Here is a 24,205-nt window from a genome sequence, read left to right as displayed (position 1 = left end):
CATTTACTCTGTCTCTTTTTTTTCCAACAGGGTAGATTAAAATGAAATGATGGTATATAAAAGGGGACCATAATGCACCTCTGTTTGATCTTTGTGTATGCCCTATTCTCTTTTTTTCTCATGTAAAGTGTGAGAGCCAGTGCCTGTATCCCTTGTTAATGCAACACGTTTTCACAATGATACCCTCTGTTGTACAGAAAGCCCCTGGTTAGAGAGTGAATGTAGATGTCACTATTTCCACACCCATTCCATCTCTCCAGGGCCTGAGCACAATGTGGGAGTTCCCTGGGGAATTAGTGTTGAAAGGTGGTTTCCAACACCAACATAGTGGAACTTATCTCTCTAGTCAAACCATATGACTGTAATGTGAGAAAGCAATAGGCACTGGGGATCATGGGAAAGCTGTATAGATTAGGTTCTGTTTTGGTTAGGCAGCACCTCTAATGATTTCAGTCAAGAAAGAGAGAGAATGCATTCATAGCAAGAAACAGAATATTTAGCTAGCTAGAGACTCTCTCAACACTAAACACAGGAATGAGAATTTTTCTGTGTCAGATCTTGAGTCTCTTTAGTTTCCTTCTGAAAGTTAGCAAGGAAACCCAGAGTCTGCAAACAGGATGGCAGACCAGTGTTTGTTAGTTTTGTTGCTTCTTCTTTGGACTTTATTCATGAATACTAAGTACCAAATTCAGCCTTGGTGCAAGCAGGGGAAAGCACTTCACTGTGTTACACTCAGGCAGAATTATGTATAAAGTGCTTTTATAGTCTTTCGAAATATCAAATACACGGCTTCCACCAGGATAATATATGGCAATGGACCTCCCACCCAGAGGGAACTCTCACAGTGCATAATAACCACAACCCTTGCTCTGACATGGAGCCTGTAACAACTAGCCTAGCCTCAGTGGATGATGCTGGTTGAGGAAGGAGTGTGGCCAGGAATCTGATTCAACAAATCTTGATAATTGCCTCCAGCCCTTAAGTAGAAACCCAACTGCAAGTGAAAGCTGCTGTTCTTCCAGCCAATCAAGCCAGGGTGGGTGTTGATTCAAACATCCCTTTCCATTCCACAGGGCAAGTCCCTTTCTCACATAGGGACTGTATCAAGCCCAGTGAGTGTACAACACAAAGGAATGTAAGCTGTGTAGGGAGCTTTTGAAAGAGACCTTGAAACCCTGGTTGGTTCCTCTTAATATGTCTGGGTAATGAGAAAACCCCAGCAGATTAACCAAAGTCTTGGCTAGAACAGGAGAGGACAGGAAAGAGGAAGATATGATATCATGCAGCTTAAAATAGTGAGTTCACATCTGGTCAACCTATTATAAGAAAAAATATTGTAGCACTTTAAAAGATACAGGAAAGGGCCCTACGGTTGAGCCCAGGACTAAATGATATGAGCAATGGGAGCCAGGCTAAAAAAAGGAAGAAATCTATATTAGCCGGAAAAAATGTTAATGGGGAATTTAATGGGAGCAAATAAAATGACAAACCAGTATAGATCATGGAACAAGAGGTTATGAAGAGACAGTAAAGAAAAGCAGTATCAGAACAGAAGTCACTGATAAGTTTTACACATGGAATAAAAACAAACACACACCAGTCCTGGGAAGCTACCAGTGTGTTGAAGTCTCTTGTTTAGGCAACTAGTATCTATGTCTCCGATTAACCTCTAAGGGGAATGGGTTTAAGTACCTTCTGTTCTATGTGCACATCCGATACGGCATGAAATATACCAGATTGAAGGCCCTGGAGCTCTTTGACAGGCAGGAACTTAATGTGTAGCCTATAATACTGACAGGGGGATGGAGGAAGAGTTTGCTTTTGAGATTCTCTCTTGGGAATTTTTGGCAAACGTTCCTATATGGGGCGAGGCAATTTGTAGCTGAATAACTGGTGTTGTGGCGACAGAGAGGCAGCTAGTGATGGACTAGTCTAGACACAACTCGTTATATCTAGTGCAAGGTAGCTGTCAGACTTGCTTGCTGTGGTCTCTTTACTGAAGGGTGCGTCTTTTGCATAATGTCTGCAGCGTATAATCCAGAGATGTAACAGTTCCTCTGAGTGGAGGGCTTTCTGTGCCGTGCTGTGAAGTGGGGAGTCAGTATTACTAATCATAGTTTTAAAAAAATGGTACACAATAATACATTTAAATAGCACATTACAAATATAGGCCCTGATCCTGCAATGTGATCCATGCAGATGGACCCCTGACATGGCACAGAGCCCTGCAAATGTCAGTGGGGATCTGACTGCCTGACATAAAAGTTGTCTGCCTGCATGGGCCAGGATAGTTGATTAAGACACTGTTGTGATGCATGGTACATAAATGTACACACAGGGAAGTAGATAGATGCCTTCCTCTTCATAGGAATGTATAATCTAAGGCCACAATCCTGCAAACACTTAGGCTCAAGATGAACTTTCCTTATGTGAGTCATCCCAGTGCGGAAATATTCCTAGGAGCAAGGTTAAGCATGTGCATGTGCAAGATGTGATCCTTAAATAGACAAGCTAAAGCAAGACACGAGAGTTCAGAAAAGGGAGAGCATAGAGAGATTTAAGGGTGAAAAGAATAAAATAGGAATGCTTTTGGGAGGAAATGTGGTTTAAAGGGGATTTGCAGGAGGAAAGAAAGGGCTCTTGGCAGGAAAGAAGAGGGGGATTGTTCCAGGCATGGGAAGGCAGCATGAAAAACAGTACAAAGTAGAGAAGAAGGAAAGAGATGAAGAAAGCAGTAAGGAGAGGTGATTAAGGAGAGTTTAGGGAAGAGGAGGAAATACACCCAGGGATATATGACAGGGTTATGGAGGACTTTGAGTTTTAGGAGAAACTGATGTGGTAAGAGAAAAAAGCAATGGAAGGATTTATATAGGTGATGTAGGTGGAGCAGTAAGAGAAGGAGTTTTGAACCAGCAGGCTGGAGAGGATAACCTTTGAGTGCTGAGGAGGTAGTGGGAGCAAGGTGTATACAAAGGGCCCGACAGAAGTAAGTGAAGTTTTTGATGAAACCTAAAAAGAAGTATGAAACTGATCTGCCTGGAGAAAGAAGGGCTGTCCAGATTCTATCCTCCATGCTCTATGTTCGCTTTCACTGTTAAATGTATAATTTCATGAGGGGATTACATTTCTAAATGTATGCTCTAAAATATATTATTTGAATTTCGGTAGTACCTAGATGCTCCAACTGAAATTAGAGCCCCCTTGTCTAAATGCTGTACATATAGGCTACATCTACCCAGCGGAGCTATTTTGGGATACCAGAAGTATCCCACATCTTTAAAGCAGCCTGTAATTTTGAAATAGATTTCAAAATAATGAGCGTGCTATTCTGGCATCTCTGTAATCCTTGTTCCATGAGGGTTAAGGGATGTTTTGGAATAGCGCTTTATATTTAAATTTGGCCCTGTGTAGACAAATTTAAATAAAGACCTGGACGGTCGGGTTAAGGTACGCAACTCCAGCTGTGTAAAATACATAGCTGGAATTGGCTTACCTTAAGCTAAGTTTGGTGCTGTCTTCACAGAGGGAGGCCAACAGGAATAAACACTCCCATTGGCTTCCCTTACTCCTCACAACTGCAAGGAGTACTGATGCCGACCAGAGCCGCCCTCAGCATTCAATTTAGCAGGTGGATCCAGCCTGCGGAGGCCCTGCTGCTCTCCTGCCCCCAAGCCAATTATGGCTTTGGGGACAGGGGAGCGCATGAAGCCTCCTCCCGCCCTGCCAGGAGCACATGGCACTTTGAAGCGCTATGCGCTGCTTGCGGGGTGGGACGGAGAGCGGAGGACGCTTTGCATGCTCCCCCACCCCCAGGCCAATCAGGGCCTAGGGGGAGGGGAGCTGTATGAAGCTTCCTTCGCCCTGCTTCAGCCCTCCGGGTAGCCCAGAGCACTTCAGAGTGCCACATGCTCCTCACAGGGCGGGAAGAGGCTTCCTGTGCTCCCCTGCCCCCAGGCCCTGATTGGCCTTGGGGGGGGGGGGAGCATGCCAAGCCTCTTCCAGGGCACGGGTGCCTAGAGGGAAGGGGGGGGCAAAGGGGCTCTCCCATCCCCAGACCAATCATGGTCTGCCCTTCCTGTTTAGTCCTGCCCGTCCTGTTTAGGCCCCGACCACAGGGTGACCCGGCGCTACTTCAAAAATATTTGAAGTGACCCCTGGGCAAAAATTATTGCCCACCCCTGCCTTAACTGGACCCACTAAATCGAATGCCAGAAAATCGATCTCTAGCATGGCAAGTGGAGTCATAGTCAAAGAGGGTATGTCTATGCAGCAGCATTATTCCAAAATAACATAGTGCATGTCTATACTACAAGCCTTTCTTTTGAAATAATGTCAATCTGGAGGAATTTTTACTCCGACTCATTTCACAAGGAGTAAGGGAAATTTAAGGAAGAGTGCTCTTTCTTCGACTTCCTGCTGTATAGACAGCGCCAAAAGCCAAATTAAGCTATTTCAACTTAAGCTATGCAGTTGACGCAGCTGAAGCTGTGTAGCTTAGTTCGACTTTAGCCCTGCTGTGTAGACATCCCCAGAGAGAAATAGCTCACCAAATAAATAGGGAAGAGATAAAGGAAGTGCTATTAGTATTATTCCATTATACAGAGAGAGAACTCCCTCTTGCTGGCCAGGAAAAATAAAGAAGCACCTGTTTGCTAGCTTCAGTAACTCAGGGTTTGTCTACACTGATGGTGTTGCAGTGGCACTTAGAGAAGATGCTACCTATGCTGAAGGTAAAGCTTCTCCTGCGTTGTGGAGCTCCTCTTCCCCAAGATCTGGTAGCTCTTCCCCGCCCACTAGCTCCCCTTGCCCTCCCTCAGACTGGGAGTGTGCACCAGAAATTGCACTCTGACATTTCTGGACCCAAGACCCAGGTGAGCTGAGCAAGGGAAAGTGAGGGCGGGGGGGGGCTCACACCCCTGTTCAGGCAAATGAGACCAGAGTACCACCAATGCATATGTTTGTAACCTTGGAAAAGAGCATTCCTCCATGCCCTGGCCCTGATGGGCAGGCAGAGAGGAGCGTGGCAGCTGTGACTTCAGACAAAGCTCAGTGCTGCAGGAGCTATGAACGAGGCAAGCAGACCACCGCAGCTCTTCAGAGAGGTGGAAGAGTCAGCTTCTACAAAGGTCTGCTCTGTGGCTCCAGCAAAGACCGCTGTGTAATCAGGAGACACAAGACAAACCTCTGCTCAGAATGCCTTCAACTATTTATGTGTTTACCAAAGCGTGTCTCCTGTAGCCAGCACATATTTACTATGAAACAAAATAGAGTTTGACAAGACAATGCAATGTTGGATGATAATATTCTGACAGAGCAGCCCCCAGGGGGCTTATCCACTGTAGTGAATACATTGCATCTCATCTATAATAGAAGTAAGTTGTCCTAACAATTACCTTCAGCGTCTTAGAGACGTGTAATTCTTCCCTCATAATTCTAGGATGCACTTAGACAATTAAAACATACAACAAACCAACCACTTAGGTACACAGATGGCGCTAATAGTTTGGGCTGATAGTTAAATAACTATGTGCCCATCTGTGGCATCACCTTTTATCAAATCTGATTCCTACCCCTATACTTTTCAAGTTTTAGTTTCTGTCTGGAAGCAGCCTATGCAAGGGTCTGGGATTTAGTTTGTTCAGCAAGACTCTTTTAATATGCAGTTCATTCTTTTGTATCTTCTTCAGGTAGTAATCATATTAAAAGACCATTTTTTCCTGGAATAAAGATGTAATGATTCACAAGAGGCATAATTATTTCATGTGGTACTAGTGGGTTATTGCAGAAAGCTGTGGTGGGATATTGAAGAAAGAGCTATCCCCTTTATGTATAAAAGACGTTTGTTGCTGGTGTTCTACTCAGTAATTAAATTCCTTTGAAGGAGAAGGCTTGATTGGATTTTCTTTGGTTTAATAGGAAGATTCTGGGATAGTTAGTTCAACTGTTATAGCATTTTGGTATCCCTTGCAGAGTGGAGAAATTTTACTCCATCATGCTCTAGTTTTACACCAGTGCAATTCTATTGAATTCAAAGGAGTTATGTGTGATTTGTATCAGTGTGATATGAAAATCAAGCCCAGAAATTCATAGCAAGAAGCACCAGCAGGACACGTGAACCTAATCTAAAATGATGTACCATATGTACATAGAGCCAACCAACTTGATATCTACCTCCTTTTGGTGATCAGCCTGTACACTGACAAGACAGGTAAAAAACAGCATATGAGCAAGTAATTAAACACTGTGTCGTAATGCATGTACAAGGAGGAATTAAGATTGCTGCAGCCAACATAAGTCTGGTTTCTTCTGAACATTCATGTATTTGACTTGACAGCTTAAGTGACATTCTTCTAATGCAGGTTTTAGATGTGATTTCCTTTTAAAAAAAGGAAAATAAAAAAAATTCCTACAACAGTAACAAGCCCCTCATCGTGCCTCAACTGCAGGGTTTGAATCCTGCAGCTTTAGTGTTGTAGTACACATAGACTTTACTGCTCGACCTGTAGAACTAAATATGTTACCTGGCAGCAGGAGCGAAGGCTGATATCCCAGAGAGGAATAGCTACCATCACTGTGTGCTGGGGGAGGCCCAGTCACAGTTTCTCTCTTTCCCCTGCTCCACTCTCCGGCCGTGTCCAGACTCAGGGGGTTTTTCGGGAAAAGTAACCTTTTCCCGAAAAAACTTCCCCTGCGTCCAGACTCAAGCCGCGTTCTTTCGAAATTATTTCGAAAGAACGCGGCTTTTCTTTCAATGGCGGTAAACCTCGTTTCACGAGGAAGAACGCCTTCTTTCGAAAGTTCCTCTTTCGAAAGAAGGCGTTCTTCAATGTAAAGAGGCCGTCTTCGAAAGAGAGCATCCAGACTCGCTGGGTGCTCTCTTTCGAAAAAGCGGATTTCTCTTTCGAAAGATCCGCCTGCAGTCTAGACGCGATCTTTTGAAAGAGGCTCTTTCGAAAGATGCTTTCGAAAGAGCCTCTTTCGAAAGAAGCCTGCAGTCTAGACATAGCCTCCCTGTTCAGGAGCTGGGGGGATTCTGATCCAGTAGAGTACCTATGAAAACCAGAACGGGCTGCCGAGGTACATGTAAGCTGCTGCAGGGAAGGAACAAAGCCTAGTTGTCCTTCCTCTCCATTGCTAGCAGCTCACAGATCTTGCTAGTGGTGCTACTGCTGCTGCTTTGGGGATGATATGGCCTGTTCCAGTTCTGTTATTATTTTGCCATGCTTGCAAAATGTTCCTGAGGGAATGCAAGCGGAAAAAAGAGAACTGGAAATTTTTAATAGTTTTTATCTCAGTGTAATTTCATGGGGAAAAGTAAAGGCCCTGGACCAGTCCCAGGGCTTTCTCTCAGCCATACATAAAGGCTTGCTTCAAACCATGGAAGTAATAGAGGTTCCTGAATAAAAGCCTTAAGAATTGTATAGACTAGAAAGTGTTAAGCAACCTAAGTATCAGGGAGTACTACCAGTACCCCTATATACACACAATACCAACCATGCTATGCATTTATGCCACTGTCCTTCCCAAATCAAACTCCTACTACTCCATCCACTCCTGCCTCTCCCTGTTGCATCTTGTCTCTTCCGCACTTCTGGCTTCCTGTTCTAGATCCATGCTCCACTCCTTGGGCTTCTCATCCCACTTCCCTTGCTCGGCCAGTCCTAATCTTCCACTTCAGTCTCCTTGTCCAAGTCTCAGTCTCTTCCCACCACCCATCTCTTCTCCTTGCCAGTTCCAATGCCCCTTCCTGGCTCCTCCATATTGAAATATGATGTACTTTTTTCTTTAGGGCCCTAAAATGGAAATTGTCAGGCAAACTTAATAATAAATGGTATCTGCAGTCCTGCTTATTGAATATGCAAAGTTTCATGCACACCAATAGGACTATATAAATAATAATATAATAATATAAACTGATGGCTACGTAGTAAGGGAGAAAAACATTCAGGGTAGTTATTTCAGAAAAGAACAGATTTACAAAACAGGGAAGGGGCACAATCGGGCAAAAACTTCTAAGTGGCTGTATTGCTTGCTTTCATGTTTGCACCTGAAATGTATTTAGAAAGTGGAAAGCTCAATTATCTCTCTCTGCTGGTAATCAAACTTAGGAGTGCTCATGAATTATCTAGTCTTTCTTTCCCTTGGGGAATATCAGACCTGATGTATGTCTGGAGCCGATTATATTTCCTGATTAATTTTAGTAATTGCAGCCAGAACATTTTGGTTTATTATCTTTACTCTCTCTCATTGGCTGACAGGAGTTTTTACCCAATAAATTCCATGCCCCATTGTCCTTCTCTTCCTTCTGACCTTCATGCTCTAAATGCAAGGGAATGAAGGATATATAATCCCGAAAACTCTGTTATTCATATAACACCATTAGGCAAATGAGTACTATGCCTCTCAGCCCATCAGGAACATGCTCCCGCCCTTTCAAATTTAACAGTAAGTGCCCCCGATTCTGAAGAACTATTACTCCAGTGCAAAGCTAACACAACTGAATCAGACTGAGTCACACTCAAACCTGCTGCAAATCCAATGATTTTGGTGGTGTTCACATGTTATTATATAGTACCCGAGGTACAATAGTATTTCTTCGGGTATGAATTTGTCTCATTTCCCATTGTCACTTCTTTTAACAGATGCATTCAGCTGTCTGTACAGGCAGTCCCCGAGTTACGCGGATCCGACTTACGTCGGATTCGCAGTTACGAACGGGGATTTCTCGCCCCGGAGAACTAGAGCAGCGGGACGCCTGGTCCCGCCGCCCGCCTTCTCTGGGGCAAGAAAAGCTGCTCCCCATCAGCTGGAAGCGGCGCGGGTCCTGCCGGGTGCTCCGCCGCTTTGTTCAGCGTCTCTGGAAGCGTCTCTGGAAGCGTCTCCTTTGTTCAGCTGATCTGGAAGCGGCGCGGGTCCAGCCGGGTGCTCTGCCGCTTTGTTCAGCGTCTCCCTGGTCTCCTTGGGAGACGCTGAGCAGAGCGGCGGAGGACCCGGGCCGGACCCGCAGCGCTTTCAGCTGATCTGGAAGCCGCGGGTCCGCCCAGGTCCTCCGCGGCTTTGCTCAGCGGCTCCCTGGTCTGCAGACCAGGGAGACGCTGAGCAAAGCCGCGGAGGACCCGGGCCGGACCGCGGCGCTGATCTGGAAGCGCCACGGTTCAGCCCGGGTCCTCCGCAGCTTTGCTCTACGTCTCCCTGGTCTGCTGGGGGGGGGGGCAGCTAGTGCCCCCCCAGCAGACCAGGGAGACGTGGAGCAAAGCCGGGGGCCTGTGGTAGAGCAGGTGGGGCACTGCCGGTTGGTCCCGCAGCACCGCTCCTTGGCGCTACTGGACCAACCCGGCAGCACCCCAGCTGCTCTGCCCCAGGCGTCCTGATTCAGTTGCTGATCAGTTTCAGCAGTGGCTGAATCAGGATGCCTGGGGCAGAGCAGCTGGGGTGCTGCTGGGTTGGTCCAGTAGCTCCGAGGAGCGGCCGCGCTACTGGACCAAGCCAGCAGCACCCGAGCTGCTCTGCCCTGGGCTTCCTGGAATCAGCTGCTGATCAGTTTCAGCAGCAGCTGACTTGGGGACGCCTGGTGTTCTTACCTTGAATCTGTATATAAGTGGAACTGGTGTCCATATTCAGCGGCTGTTGAAACTGATCAGTTTCAGCAGCGGCTGATGCCAGTTCCGACTTACATACAGATTCAACTGAAGAACAAACCTACAGTCCCTATCTTGTACGTAACCCGGGGACTGCCTGTATAGCAGTCACTGAGGAAATTATTTTTGAAGTTCCCAGCAGCATAAAAGTTACTTTATTCATGCTATGGTTCAGCACAAGCATCCTGTTGAGGGCTCTGGCCAGTCGATTGCAGTTAGCTGTGTGTGATATTGTAAATAGAGTTAAACTAAGTGCACAAAATAACTTTTTAAAAAAGATGTTCAGTGTGTGAATAGAAATTACCTACATTTCATTGATCTGTATTTCTCCTTACTGGCTTCCCACCAAGCAGAAACTGTCATCCCTGAAGATTACCTGGTTGACCCTGTGAACATGAAGCGCTACAATGTTGATCCTTCTGATTCTGCCTTTAATTGTATGGGCTCCCTGTATACTATGAGACAGAGCTCTGGAGATGGACGTCTTGCTGGAGGCTCCTCTTCCTCTTGCAGTCATCGTTCTGGTCAGATGTCCTCCGGGGGACCATCATCTACTGGTTTGAGGCATCAGACATCCAGCCCAACTAGAAATGGAACCTATCTTGAAGGAAACAGAAGTGGTAACATAATATAATTGATTCTGCCTTGATATTAAGAATGTGTGTCATTTTATTCTCCTGAGGCTCAATCCCACAGACTTTACCCACCCCATAATGCACAGTGATGCCAGCTGTGTTTCATGCAAGAGCTGTGGAATGATAAAGCCAGTGGTCAGATCAGAATCACAGTGATTAGAGGAGCTATGACAAACTATGGAGAAGGAGAAATAAATGATGAAAAATGTGTCCATTTGAAAACACGCATGTTTTGGGGGGTGCTCAGAGGTGTTGAATCAAGCTGTACGCCTTGTAGAAACCACTTCAAGCCAAGGAGTGCTATAGCAGCACACCCGACACCTCTAGTTCCAGCACCTATGATGCATGTGACCGAACGGGAGTACAGTAGACTTCCGATAATCTGGAACCTATGAGACCTAGGTGGTGCCGGATTATCAGATATGCCGTACTATCAGGAGGTACTATAAACTGGTTATATATATATATATATATATATATATATATATATATATATATACTGTATACATTATATACTGTATATAAAGTGTTCTTAACCCTTTTTATTGTACATACTGTATACAGTATACTGTAATGTTTTAGGTTTTTTTAAGCCTTTTTACCCTTTTTGCTCAGTTCAGCTGCTGCCACTGTTACCTTGTGACTCATTTTTTGCCGAAGCTCACTCACTAGGCTCTTGCCATTTTGATGCCGGACTATCAGGAGTGCCGGACTATTGGAGTTTTACTGTAATTGGTTTTATGGCTATAAATAATAATATGACTATTATTTATCCCCCAAATTTGATAGCGTTCAAGCATATTTAGGTACCTATCATTTATGTGGTTCCAGAAGTGTACATGGTGCTGTGCAATGCAGATCCCAACACTGGCAAAATAAAGGAATGAATAACTCTCTCAGCAAAAGGGGTTATTTCCTAGCTCTACTTTATAGCCTGCTGCCACTCTTCACCTTCGAATGATATTGAATTTTGTCACAGAAAGTGTGTTGAGAAAAATGTATTGTTTATAAACCCAGGTTGCTTACTGCTCATTGCTCCATTATCTTCTAAAGCTCCCATTAAAATTAATAAGAGTTTTTCTGCTGAAATCAATAGATGTTGGCTGGACCCTATATATTTAATGATTTTTCCACATCTCATTTTTTGCTCCAGTATTTTACATGGGCTTACGATTATGTAGCCTGATCCTTGACCCCATTAACACTGCTTTGTACTGCTCTAGTTATACAAAACAGCCTTTAAAAATCTTCAGATGGCAACCGGACGATTCTCTCAGTGAAGAATTCTCTGATGGCTTAGGGACCATGTCAGTGTATAGATGGGTTAAACAGGCAGCCAGTCGGGGTAAAATAGAGGAGGCCTGTAGGACCAGGTAGAGACCTCTCCAGAAGACAGATGGTCACAGAATCAGGGAAGAATGGGGAAAGGGACACAAAAATAGCTTACTGCTATCTTTCAATGCATCCCTTGAGATTTGTACTGATTGCAGTGTAGGATCAGTCATGGTGCAGTAATTACTAGAATTGTTCTTCTTTCCTTTTTTTGGAAATCAGAATTAATTTACTTCTTTCCCTTTCAGTACCTTCCCAGTTATCCATGATTTTTCAGAAATAACTGTCTGTTTCAGTGTTAACTAATTCTCTTCCTCCATATTTGTGTTCACTTTTTCCAAGTATTCTATTAGTTTCTCTTTACATAAGTGTCATTTTAACAGTGTCTTCCTTCCTTTCTAATTATTCGAGCTCCATTTATATATTTTTCACCTTAAAGAGTTAACAAAGGAATTCAGTGTCTCAGCAATTTTAAGTCATTAATTTCTTTCCCTTCCTCCCTTATTAATGGGACCAATTGTCATTCTAGTATTTTTCACCTTGATGTATTTGCAGGATCATTTCTTATTTCTTTTCACCCCCTTGTCTAGCATTAACTTATAAGGACAGCAAAAAAAGCATAATATGTTCCTTGCAAGCCTTAACTGGCTGTGAGCATTGATGTGTGGTTGCCTCCTAATTACAGATGTCAATAAAATATTATTAACATCAGATCTGTGAATCTTTATGAATCCACACTAAGCGCTAACATATTTCTTGTGTGCTACATTGCATTGAGCTGTAGGCCATTGCTCTTAACTGTAGTGTCTTTTAGGGTTTAACAGCTGCTCGTGCTGTGGCCCCCTCTCCAAGCCAACCCCCAATTTAAAGGGCCAGGGGCTATGGATGCCTCTTCTGCTGAAGTAGCAGTGGCTACTGGGAGCTGCTGGGAGCTCCAGGCTCTTCTGAATTGCTGGGGCCCAAGACAGATGCCCCTTTTGCCCCCCTCCGTCAATGAGCCTGTTTGCCCAGAGTTCCCACAATGCTCATACAGCATGTGCTAAAGCTCATGCCACTGCATCTTCATTGTTATTTTAGCTGTGCTAAGTAAACAAACGCTAGTAAATGTGTGTCTAACAATCAGAGAATCATAGAGCTTGAAGGGACCTCAAGAGACCATCTAGCCCAGTCCCCTGCACTTCTGGCAGCACCAATTGCTCCTTCCAGTTCAGTTCTGTTGTAGTGTAGACACAGACCCAAACACTATCTTATCGTTCTACTCAGTTAGAGCCCACTCGAGTGCCCATTTAAGAGATCCCCTCCATTGACTTTAATGGGTGGTGGAATGGCTCTTGCAGTAGAATCTTTGCCTTTCTGGGAGTCTAGCCTCAAATGCTTAAAAGTTCTCTTGTGCTCAGCCTAGGTTTATGCATCTATGCAGCATATTTCCAGCATCCCATCAGTTTCCATTGGGTTCTCTTTAGTCACATGGGGTATGTCTCCACTATGGGACAAAATCGAATTAAGATACACAACTTCAGCTACGTTAATTGCATAGCTGAAGTCTAAGTAGCTTAACTCGGCTTTTGGCACTGTTTACACTGCAGGAAGCAGGGTTACTGGCATCAACAGGAGCGCCCCTCTCAATTCGAATTAGCTGTCTTAACTCAACCACTAATTTGAACCCTGGAAGATCGACAGTGGCCGCTTCCATCTTTCTCTGCGGTGTAGACGCATCCATGCTGTACAGGGTCTAGACAACACCATTAGCTGCCCAGGAAGCAGTTTATTACAATTTTCACAAGACCCATTGCCTTTGGAACCTGTCTAGCTAAGAAGAACAGCCAGATCTTCCGTAGCAAGTTAGGAACTAAATAAAGCAAGGGGAGAAGGAGAGAGAAAAACATTTAAAAAGTAGATCAGGGCCAGACACTAGAGACATTTGGTTGTTTTGGAGGAGAGTTGGCAGAACTTCTGGCTACCACATAAAGCACAGGGAGATAATGAGTCTCTGCCAAAATCATGTGATACTTTTTCACGTGACATGTGCCAGCAAGACCAACAAAGCTTGGCCAGCCGTAGGCTGCATAGGTATTTTAGCCAAAAGGCAAAGGATGAAGGTTCCATGTAGCTGATATTTGCCATTTGTACATGAAGCTAAAAATTGGCAAATTAATCTGCAGCATAATATAGATTTGCTATGTAGTGTCTATACACACAAGAAGACAAAGACTTTGCCCCCAAACAGCTTACAGTCTCTACAACAATATGAATATTAGTTTCCATGCATGTCTCAGGAATTCTAACATGCTGGACTATAGAAATTAGCTGACTATTGTGCATATGAACCAATGCCAGCTATTTAATCAGAACTGCTCAGCTGTGTGTCAGAGGCTCTGTACTGCTAGCTGAGATTTTCCTTCAGTTGGAGATAGAAGTTGATGCTTTTTGGGGTGGAAATCTGAATTCTGCTACCCAGAATCACTGAGAAGTTTTGAGAGGAGCATAGAGACACCTACAAAGTCATAGGTGGTCACGGTTTTATTACAAAAGATTTAGGGAAATAGTAGCATTCCAATTCACAGTTTTGTTTTTCCTCTAGATACTTATGGTCACATAATTTCTGAGGTACTTCTCCACAATAACACTGAAGTTCTTACCATAGTGTTGGAAAAGTATTGTGCACATTTCCTTAAACGTTGTGTGTTTGTTCACACTGATCAGATCTTTCTACTAACTTGCTGCATTAACCTTCCCTGATACTACTAGACTTCGTTAATAACATATTTTTCTGAGCTGGTTTCAATATAGCAGGAGTGTCATGTATTTATTGCCTTTGCAACACACTCAGCTGCCATATGACTAGACTGCTGCTTTGTGTTTTTCTTCTCTCTAGAACTAGTTTACATGCTGCTCAGTCATAAGCAAACACAGATGAGCAATTGCTGCATGCTGGAATCTGTACTTATCCCTCTCAATTGGCATACTTACAATGCAGCAACAAGAAGGGCTCATTAAACCGAGGAGGCATTAAAAGGGGAACAAATTTAGAAAGACTTTTTTTAAAGCCTCAAGGCAATCTTCCTCCTTATTCACTGATCTTTTTGTAAAAGATCATGCACCATTACTGTAGAGGACACATATATTTTTAAAAAACTACATCTTTCAGACTATATATACTGATGTATAGTAGAACCCATTTTTCAAGTGCAATGCATAGGTTTCAGCCTCAAAGTTCCCATGATGGAATCTGGTAAATGGGAGGCTGGTGGCTACTACAATTACACTAAAAAAATCTCCATATTGTGTCTTTAAGAGGTGTTTCCACATTGCCACCTGCCATGGGTTTCTGCCTTATCTTAGGTCATTGTGCTTCAGCATCTGCCAAGGATGCTTATGGTATTATTCTGCTGTAACCCTGGGAAATCCTCCTTCTTTCTAGAGCTTTAAGTCCGTAGGCAAATCTGCCAGTTTCCCTCTTCACCAGGCTTTCTAATTTCAGTAGTTTTTTCTGTCTCTGACATGCTTCCAGATTTTCTAAATCAATATGGCCAAAGGCTGACTACATGCCACTCACATGCTCTCCAAGGGCATGTCTTCACTACCCATCGGATTGATGGGCAGAAATTGATCCACCATGGGTCAATTTATCACATATAGACATGATAAATTGACTGCCAAGCACTCTCCAGTCAACTTCAGAACTCCACCAGAATGAGAAGAGTAAAGAGAGTCGAAGGGAGAGCACCGCGTAAGTAGATCTAAGTACATCGACTTCAGCTATGTTATTCACATAGCCAAATTTGTGTAACTTAGATTGACAGCCCCCGGTAGTGTAGACTAGGCGTAATGGTGCTCAGACTGTTCCCGTGATCATGATACCAGCTATGGAACAGCTATTGCTCCATTGCAGATTAAGGTGTGAGCAGCTAAATCCAGGGCCTAGTACATAGTTTCATCAAGGTGGGGACCAGGAGCTTATATTACCAGATACAAGGGTCTAAAAGCACCAGTACTGGGGATATACAGTGGTAGCTAGGAACCACTGAGGTGTATAATTTGAACAGCAATGTCAAACACGAGCACTCTTTTCATGGATCTTTGCTGACTGTGCCTTCCTAAACTGGACTGTTCCTTTTAGATGGTTTCTCTGTCCTGTGTGTTTGATGGTTCTGTGCTCCTGCTAGTCTGTCTTTTCCCTTTTTTAAAGTATGTTTAAAGACTTGATTTTACTCCAGTCTAGAATGAAGTTTTAAAAGTGTTTCCATGATATATTGTTGTGAATTCTGAGCCTGCTAGTTTTGTTTACTTTCAGCAGATCTATTTTCCCTTATTATCTGCTCCAGGGCAATGAGAGAGAAGCTTTTAAGATTTCACTCTCACCCCTTTTCTCTGAGGCAAAGAAATCATTTAGGCCTGCAGGAATATTAAGGTTCATCCATCACTCACTTTGCACTCTTATCTGTCAATACTCCTAATTTCTCTTGGACCTGTTTGTTTGCCTTGTATGTATTTAATGAGCACAATATTTATCTTTTCTTCTTTTGCTATTTTTATCTCAGATTCTGCATTATGTTCCTTTACTATGATTTGCCACCAATTTAGTTACTAGGCTTTACACTACTTCAGCATCCTCTTCAAGGTGACTGCAGGCTTGGGAGGAAGCCCTGAAGACTAGAGTCCAAGATAAAGACAAATGGGGCAGAGAACCTTTAAGCTTGGTCATCCCAAGATGGTGCACACCAGCCTGTCCAAAACTCACTGTACTTACAAGGAGTCTTTCCATTGACATCAGTAGGTGTTAGATGCTGTCCATGAGTCTCAGAATTCTTGCTGAAAGCCTCCTTGGCACATACCATTCTGCTTTTCTTCTGCAGCAACTCTTCCCTGTTTCTGATGTATTTTGCATCAGAATCTGTTATTTAACTAGGATCTATTCCTCTTCTTCCACATCATCCAGGTTTAGAAAGAATGGAGAAGCCCTTTCTTCTCCCTCCTCTTCATTGCCTAGCTATCACACATCCCATTCCATTAATCTGATAATTTTTTTGCCACCTGTCAAAACCAGGAAATTAGATTTGACCTAGATTATGATCTCTAAAAATAATTATTCATACTGAGCGTTCGCATCTCTTTGTAATCTGAGTATTCATTAACATCTTGATTAATTCTGATGACAGCATGGCATAAAATACCCTGGAGATATGAGACTTCTTCATTTATCTAAACCCTGTGTTAATTGCAAGTACCTTCAGACACAAAACAGTACAATGCTTATCCTACAACCATCCAACAATTTTGTTTATAATGTAGGATTCATCCAGCAAAATGAGGCTACCATACAGTTTGTATTTTCTGTAATAAAGTCCTGCTGAAATAAAGTTTTTGTAAATGAAGAAGTTTATGGGGTTTTTGATCAATAGACTATGTGGCCAGAGTAAAAAGCCTGAAAAATGTTCTAAGACACATGGCAAACAGATCTTCCTCTACTTGCTTACTAAGACCAGAGTTCAGGATACTGTGCGCAAATTAATGGTATCTCATATTCGACAAGGACCTGTGACTTTAATGCTCACTTATATGAGGCGGCTGAACTGCTGTTATAAATCCTGTAAAATAAATAGAGCTAAATTGGTTCTAAAACAGGACAGATTGTGTCAGCAAATAATCTGTTGGAGGGGACCTGTGATGTAACTAACTCATGTCAGAGAAACATGGAACCCTGGATTTGAGTTGTTGCCAAGAAGTGCAGGGGGAAATGGATTTCAAATATTAATATTTGAAAAAAAGAAAAACAGTTAATTGTTTTAAAATCAATGCTCTGTCACTGAATTGGAATTTGAAAGAGCGATTTTAAACTGGTGGGGCTTTTCAGATCCGCTTGAAGAGTTCTACCAATATGATCTCCTTAAAAGGGTCATTTATATTTTATCTTTAAAACCTTAGGTTCAACGTATTGATTGTTCCATTGTCAGGGGTGAATTAAATTCTCTTGTCATTTCAACTTTCTTTTTTCTCCACCTTCCCCCTTCCTTTTATTAGAGAAATGGCTAATACTGTTAAAGGCTTCCTGCTGTTCCCAGTGGGCCTTCTGTTCTCCTCTGTACTTCCATGGCATCAGCCATGAGTCACTGGGCCACGCTCTGATCTCGTGTACACTGGTGTAAATGTACTGGGGTTCCTTTATATTGACACCAACCAATGTAATAGGAAGCAGAACATTTCCTGAGGTTTTCCTTTTCACACTCATTCAGCACAGGGGAGGCTAGATCACCCTGCAGGAGCAGTATCAAGGTTATTGTCTTCTACAGATTATAGTGTCAGCGTAGAAACTTCCCTCTCAAATTCATTGAAATACATCTGACTCACTGTGCCTCCACCTCAGCATCCTTTTTCTCTAGCCAGATTTGGCTGGAAGCTGATCACCTTCCATTTGAATGGCCAATGGGCGGTTTCTAGGCATCTCCACACACGGCTCGATTAGACTGAAAGCAAGGCTCTCTTTTGATCAAGCAAGGTAGAAAATGATGATGATGCTTTCAGCTAAGATAATGAGAACCTATTTCAGTCTAGCTGAAATTCAGCCTCCAAGACACATCCTGTGTCTTTTGCTTGTCCCTGACAGCGTATCCTATGTTACTGATCATCCGATGGTTGGCAGAGAGTGTACCGTTCGTTTGGCATGCTTTGTCTTCACTGCTTTGTGCCAAAGATTCCAGATGTGCATTGCATTTATTCTGTTAGTGGAACCTTGAGTTGCATGATTCCATATGAGCATGAACACTAGCAGTCTAATTAGAGGACCTGCAGCTACTCTTTGTCCTGTGTATCCAAAAAGGTGACCTAGTAAATCTACTATATATTTGAGAGAGTTTCTCTTTCTGTCTGTTTGTTCGTGTGTTTGCATGTTTGTTCAAGAATGCCTCCTAAATGGTAAGACCTAGAAGCACCAAATTTGGTATGCAGCTTCCTCTTATCGTAACTGAAAGCAAGGAAAGGGGTTGGTTGTGCCAGAAAAATAGGATGCACCTGGAATGGGATTGCTTCTCTTAAAACCAAACAGAAAAGCGACAGAATCATCATGTAGATGAAAGGGGGGCTATTCCCCCCCATCTGGGACTGTCTCAGCCCCGAGTCTCCCACCCTTTAGGTGCCCTGTAGGTAGAGCAAGGAGGGGGGACTGAAACTCCCTCCTCCCCCAGATTTGTGCAGGTACATTTGTGACTGTTTCCCTTCATCAGGGTACCAGGGCAATGTGCAGAGTTTTCTGCATTTCTCACTCTGGCTGGGGAGCGCAGCGGGCAAATGAGCAAAAATGTGCTAGTGAGAATATAATGATCATGATATTTACATCAAATCCCAGTATGAAGCCCCATCAATCAGATTTTCACATTCATAGGATTGCTGCGTATTGGAGAAATATACCTTCATAGCTTCAAAAATATACCTAATTATATCAGCTACTTAGAGTGGCAAAAAAATACCACTATGAACATCATGGACATTATGCAGGGATCTAGCTTGTAGGGGCAGATCCTCCAATGGTGCAAATCAGCAAAGCTCCATTGAAGTCCTTGGGACACCAACTTACACGAGCCGCTGATCCAACCCATTCCATTTGCTCACGTATTATAGTGCTCTCACGGGTCCATGGGATTTTTACAGAGCTGATACATTTTTTCCAAGCTCAGTGTTATTTTGGATATCTTAGATCTTCTCTAATCAGCTGCTTTGAGACTCTCTGATTCCCCTCATGACTATTCGGGGCTTCTCTACTCAATCGTTTTTCAACTCGTTAGGTATTTCTGATCTTCCCCTGCCTGCTCTGTTCTTTTTCTGTTGTGCCTGATCTCTGACTGTTCATACTCGACTCATTAAAAATTGTGTTCTAACAAAGCGAGAAGAGCCAGTTTTGGCAACTAACATTTTACGTCTGCAGGCTTCCTCCAGTGAATGTGAAGTTTGCTTTGGGTAGCTATAAACAAATGTAAACAGGTTTTCTGTGAGCTAATGTAATCACATAGCTTTTGAAATAGTGCAGCAGCATGAGTGAGGGTGGGGAGTGAGGGGGGCAGGTTGCATACATGTGGTGACTGAGATTTATAATTCTGCAGAGACAAGGAATAAAAACATAAATGCACTTTCATTCCAATGTGCCTTTATTGCCTTGATTTAAAGCTGGAACTGGCTGAAGTGACCTTAAATCATCCTGGGCTTATACCATTAAGAAGTCACATGTGCAGCGTTCATCTTTGCACATTTTAGAAGCTCTCCAAATAAGCAATCACTGGGGACCTTCATCTTCACGAGAGCCTGAGATTAGGAGGATAGCAAATAGAAATGCTCCTTTTGGCTGCAGGATAAGTTAAAATATCAGAATGCTAAGAGCAAACAATTTGCTAAATCCCCATTTCAGCCTCCAGCCTTTGCACTGAGCAGCTAATTCCTTTGTTTAGCGCTGTGGTGTTTTATCTCCAGGTGGGAGGGTGGTGCTTTCTTGAGCCAATATCCCTGCTGCCTGCAGATCAGGCAGACCTGGCTGTTCTGTGCGGAGTGTGGCAGCTGGCACATTTTTCCATCCCCAGCAGGAGACTGAGCATTTCATGGTTTTTAACACAGTTCACCAGCTGGGATTGAGTCTCCCCAAACACACCACACACCATACCAGCCCAACATCCAACATTGTAGCAGTCCCATAAAGCAGTCATGCTCCAGAGTTCTCTGAAAACAAGTTAACGGGTATTAAGTTGTAATATGCTATGATGGGCTTTTTCTATCAATAGCCTCAAGTCCTTCTCTGGAGAGACAAGATACAGCTCAGCCATCAAGCAAGAATCCTTCGACCTGGACTGTTGATGATGTGATTTGGTTTGTGAAGGATGCCGATCCTCAAGCATTGGGCCCACATGTGGAGCTTTTCAGAAAACATGTACGTAAGAGGTGGTCCATGACATAACCAGTCTATTTGAGCTAAGGCTACCAGACATTGACTTTACTAAGTGAAAGCTTATCCTATGAGGCAAGTATCATCCTCAGTGCCCATTGGCTGCAGAGGGAGATGCTTGTGCTCGGGTTTACAAGACACAGCTGGTGTTAGCACATAAGTGCTGGAATTTAGCTCTATATTAAAAAGAACTTCCAGGTCCAACCAGGTGATTCGTGCTCCACCTTTCCAAGAGAGAGAGAAGAGTTTGGCTACTAGACCCATCCACTAGCTCTCTGTGCCAGCAGCGGCTGAGAGTAATGTGTGGAGGAATTGCTCTCCAAGCCCATGGAGGGACGCAATGGCTTGTGTCATTTCATAGCTAATTCTCTGGGCTGGGAGCTTCTGGCCGTATCTTTACTAGCTCCAAAACTATCTTTAAATGAAATTCTGGCCAGTAAGGTGCTAACTTAGATTCTTCAACCATTACAGACATGGCTCTCCTGGTAACCATTTTGCAAAAGGATGAACTAAATGAGCAATTGCAACAACACAATCTCATTTAGCCATCTGCAGATTAAAAGAAAGTTGCCATGACAGGAGGTTTTGAGAAGGGTGGATGATGTAAAGCGTGTGTGAATGTGAGAGGAGATCCCAGAAGCAGGTGCAGACTTCCCTGCTATTCCTCACCCCTGTTCCCAAAAGAAGAATGTTGAGGAATTAAAGTTACAAGTCTGCCTAGTACAAAAGCATCAGGGAAGGGTTTTGGTTTGGTTTGGATGTTGCAAATGGAGCGAATTCTGACATTATATTGTCTTACACAGCATGGGGCCTGGTGCACTGGCCTCTCAAGGGGACCTGTGCTGTAGGGTTCTGCATGGTGCCATAGTCCTACAGTACTGGTGACTAAAGAGACTTGACTGAATGGGCTCTAAAATTTTCCACACCCTCCATTGTGAAGCACCCAGCGCCGATTGTATGTACTTAGTCGGTTTAATTGTAAAAGATGCAATAAGTCTAAGAACTTGGGTGAGGCTATAGCACAACTCAATTCAATTAGGCCTTTGAAATATATATATCCCTGCCATTTCTCAACCTTCAGATCTATGCTGGATTAGCATAGAGACCCCAGAGGTGAGAAACAAGTGATTAGTCCATTAACCTTAGGCATATCTTCCTGTGTGTTAAATCTTTCTGTGAAGCATAATTTACTTTGAAGCACTTAATGTCATTGACAGGCCCAACAAGCACCTGAAATCATTGCTGTAGAAATCAACTAATCTTAGCCATGACACTGGAGTTGTAGCAGGGAGGTACAATTAGCAGAAGGAGGAAAAGGAAATGAGGACAGAGCTATCTCTTTCCCCGTTATATTTAAAGTGGACATCAGGGTTTGGGGATTGACTTAAACTTACTATGCCAAATTTGCCTGAACAGCTATGGGAGAGATAAACCCCTAAGCCAGTCTATGCCCCTATCTCCATCACAGGGAGAGCAGTGCCCTCCCTGGTGTTTTTCCCATATAGGAAGGCAGCTCTCGCTTGTGGCCAAAATTCTGCAGTAACTCTGTCAAAAGTGGCTATGGAGGATATTCACTGAATCTATGAATCCCCCAGTGTCCAGAGATGTTTTCTGCGCTGGACTTTCCTGGGGCAAGTTTCTGCACCTGGAGCCCCTGCAGTAGGCTCCAGGCTGAGAGAAATCTAGCCCAGAATTAAGGGGGTCACTGAAGGGGGCAGAATTGGTCTGAGACCATCAGCTGCTCACCTCTCTTGCAGTAGCATTTCTGGTGCCAAGTGTGAGCTATTTTGCAATGACCTCTTAGCAAGATGAAAGGAGCCAAAGTGATACACAGCAGAGAGAGAAAGAGAGGGAGTTGGGGGGAGGGGAGTGTTAATACATGAGGGAGGAATACAAGGAAAAATTAAGAAGTAGCAAATCAAACCAAGAAGGAGCAAAGCAATGCAACAGTCTGATAGTTTAATTATGGTCAGTTATTGGCAAATGCATATGTAAAGGAGACTAAAACCTATATGTTTAAGGTAATTAAACCTTCAGAGGGGTAGCCGAGTTAATCTGTAACAGGAAAAACTTAAAAAACAACAAATAGTCTGGTAGCACTAACAAAACATGTACAGTCTCTCCCCAGGTTACAGGACCAAACACTTGGCCGTAACTCGAAGTGTTCGTAACTTGGACCCCATTGAATTACATGGCTACCGCACTGTTTGTAAGCGCGGATCACGTTCGTAACTTGGGGACCGCTTTTACGACCGAATCGGTCGTAAATGCGAATGGTTGTAACTCGAATGGTCATCTGAAGAAGTGGGCTATGCCCACGAAAGCTCATGATACCATCTACATGTTTTGTTAGTCTTTAAAGTGCTACCAGACCATTTGTTGTAATTAAACCTGTTCATTCAGAATTATAATCTGCCTCTTCCAGTGATGGATTCTGTAACAGTAAGCACATAGCTTTTTCTACACCATTTTCATATTGAACATTTTGGCTTTGTTCCTGGCAGCTTACCACTCGGCAATATTGCTTGGAGAGGGTGACCTTACTGGGTGGGGAAACTTTTCCAGCTTCTGAAGTGGGACCAAGAAGGGCAGTCTTATTTTCATGATTTAATCTTTTTAGTCACTAATGGCCTGATTCTGCAAACCTTCATTACTGAGTCTTAGCAGTAGCTATTCTGGATAGTGCTAGTGAATCAATCCCACAGGCCTAGTTCCCATTTAGGGACTACTCACCATGCTCTGGAACAAGAGTTTGCAGAGACAGGCCTTAATACAATAACACTTTCTTATTGTATTTGGAAGCTGCCTGCTAACTCCAAATGCTATCGCACGCTTGCTGTACTTGGGAAACCTGAGTTGTTTCCTGCTCCCAATCCCTTATAAAAACACTTCAGTCATTTACCATAATGGTCCAAATTACTGTGGACCAGACCTCAACTCATGTATGTCAACCTAACTCCGTTGACTTCCGTGATTTACACCTGTTAAGGATCTGGTCCTGCCTCTTCTAATAGTGCTATTGCAAAGTTTTAGATCACTACTGTAGAATTCTGCAATACATTTTTATAAGCACGGACACAGTGCAAATAAAGAGAAATCAAGCATACATACTTTTCTACAGAGGGATATACCTATTAAAGGATATTTAATTAAATATGAATGCTCCCTCTGGTACACTCTTGTCATGTAATTTAATTCTAACCCTTACATACCAATCATGTTAAAGGAAAAACAACACCCATATCAACATTTAGAAAAGTCAGATTCATTCTAATTGCTTGTCCATATTTTATTTTACTTCAGGCTATGCTCCAGAAGATTGTTTTTCTTTATGCTAGGCAAATGCAAGTTATACCCATATTTGAATGCTGCATTGATTCTTCCTTTATCTTACCTTCCTAAAATGATAGGAAAAAGAGATAAGGAGCAAGAGGTTTCCAATATTGTGTGTTGGGGCAGGTGGTGGAAACTGATGACCAATTGCTGAGTGAGTAAATCAGAAAGAAGTCTTACTGTGAGTCAGCAGTAAGCACAAGAATGGTCCATGCAAATTAAGATCCATAGTAATCTTCATTAGTATAACATGGATCACACAGACAAGATCTCACCATCACATAGAAATGATTGCAATGCCTGGAAATCATGTTCGTACTTAGCACTGATTTAACTTCAAAGTG

At 43.2% G+C, this 24,205-nt stretch overlaps 1 protein-coding gene across 2 annotated transcripts in view; it reads left to right on the top strand.

Moving 5' to 3' along the window:
- SCML4 (Scm polycomb group protein like 4) overlaps positions 1-24,205 on the top strand; it is a 132,512-nt gene that overhangs the window by 92,973 nt on the left and 15,334 nt on the right. For both annotated transcript variants that reach the window (XM_075923966.2, XM_075923965.2), the window contains exons 6-7: positions 9,992-10,258; positions 20,368-20,513. In XM_075923966.2, the coding sequence (XP_075780081.1) occupies positions 9,992-10,258; positions 20,368-20,513 (413 nt within the window). The remainder of the gene's footprint in view (positions 1-9,991; positions 10,259-20,367; positions 20,514-24,205) is intronic.

This window comes from Pelodiscus sinensis, chromosome 3, assembly GCF_052426305.1.
Source record: "Pelodiscus sinensis isolate ZL-2025 chromosome 3, ASM5242630v1, whole genome shotgun sequence".
Lineage (NCBI taxonomy): Eukaryota > Metazoa > Chordata > Testudines > Trionychidae > Pelodiscus > Pelodiscus sinensis.
Note: the sequence above shows the minus strand (reverse complement) of the source record. Positions and strands in the feature narration are given on the sequence as shown.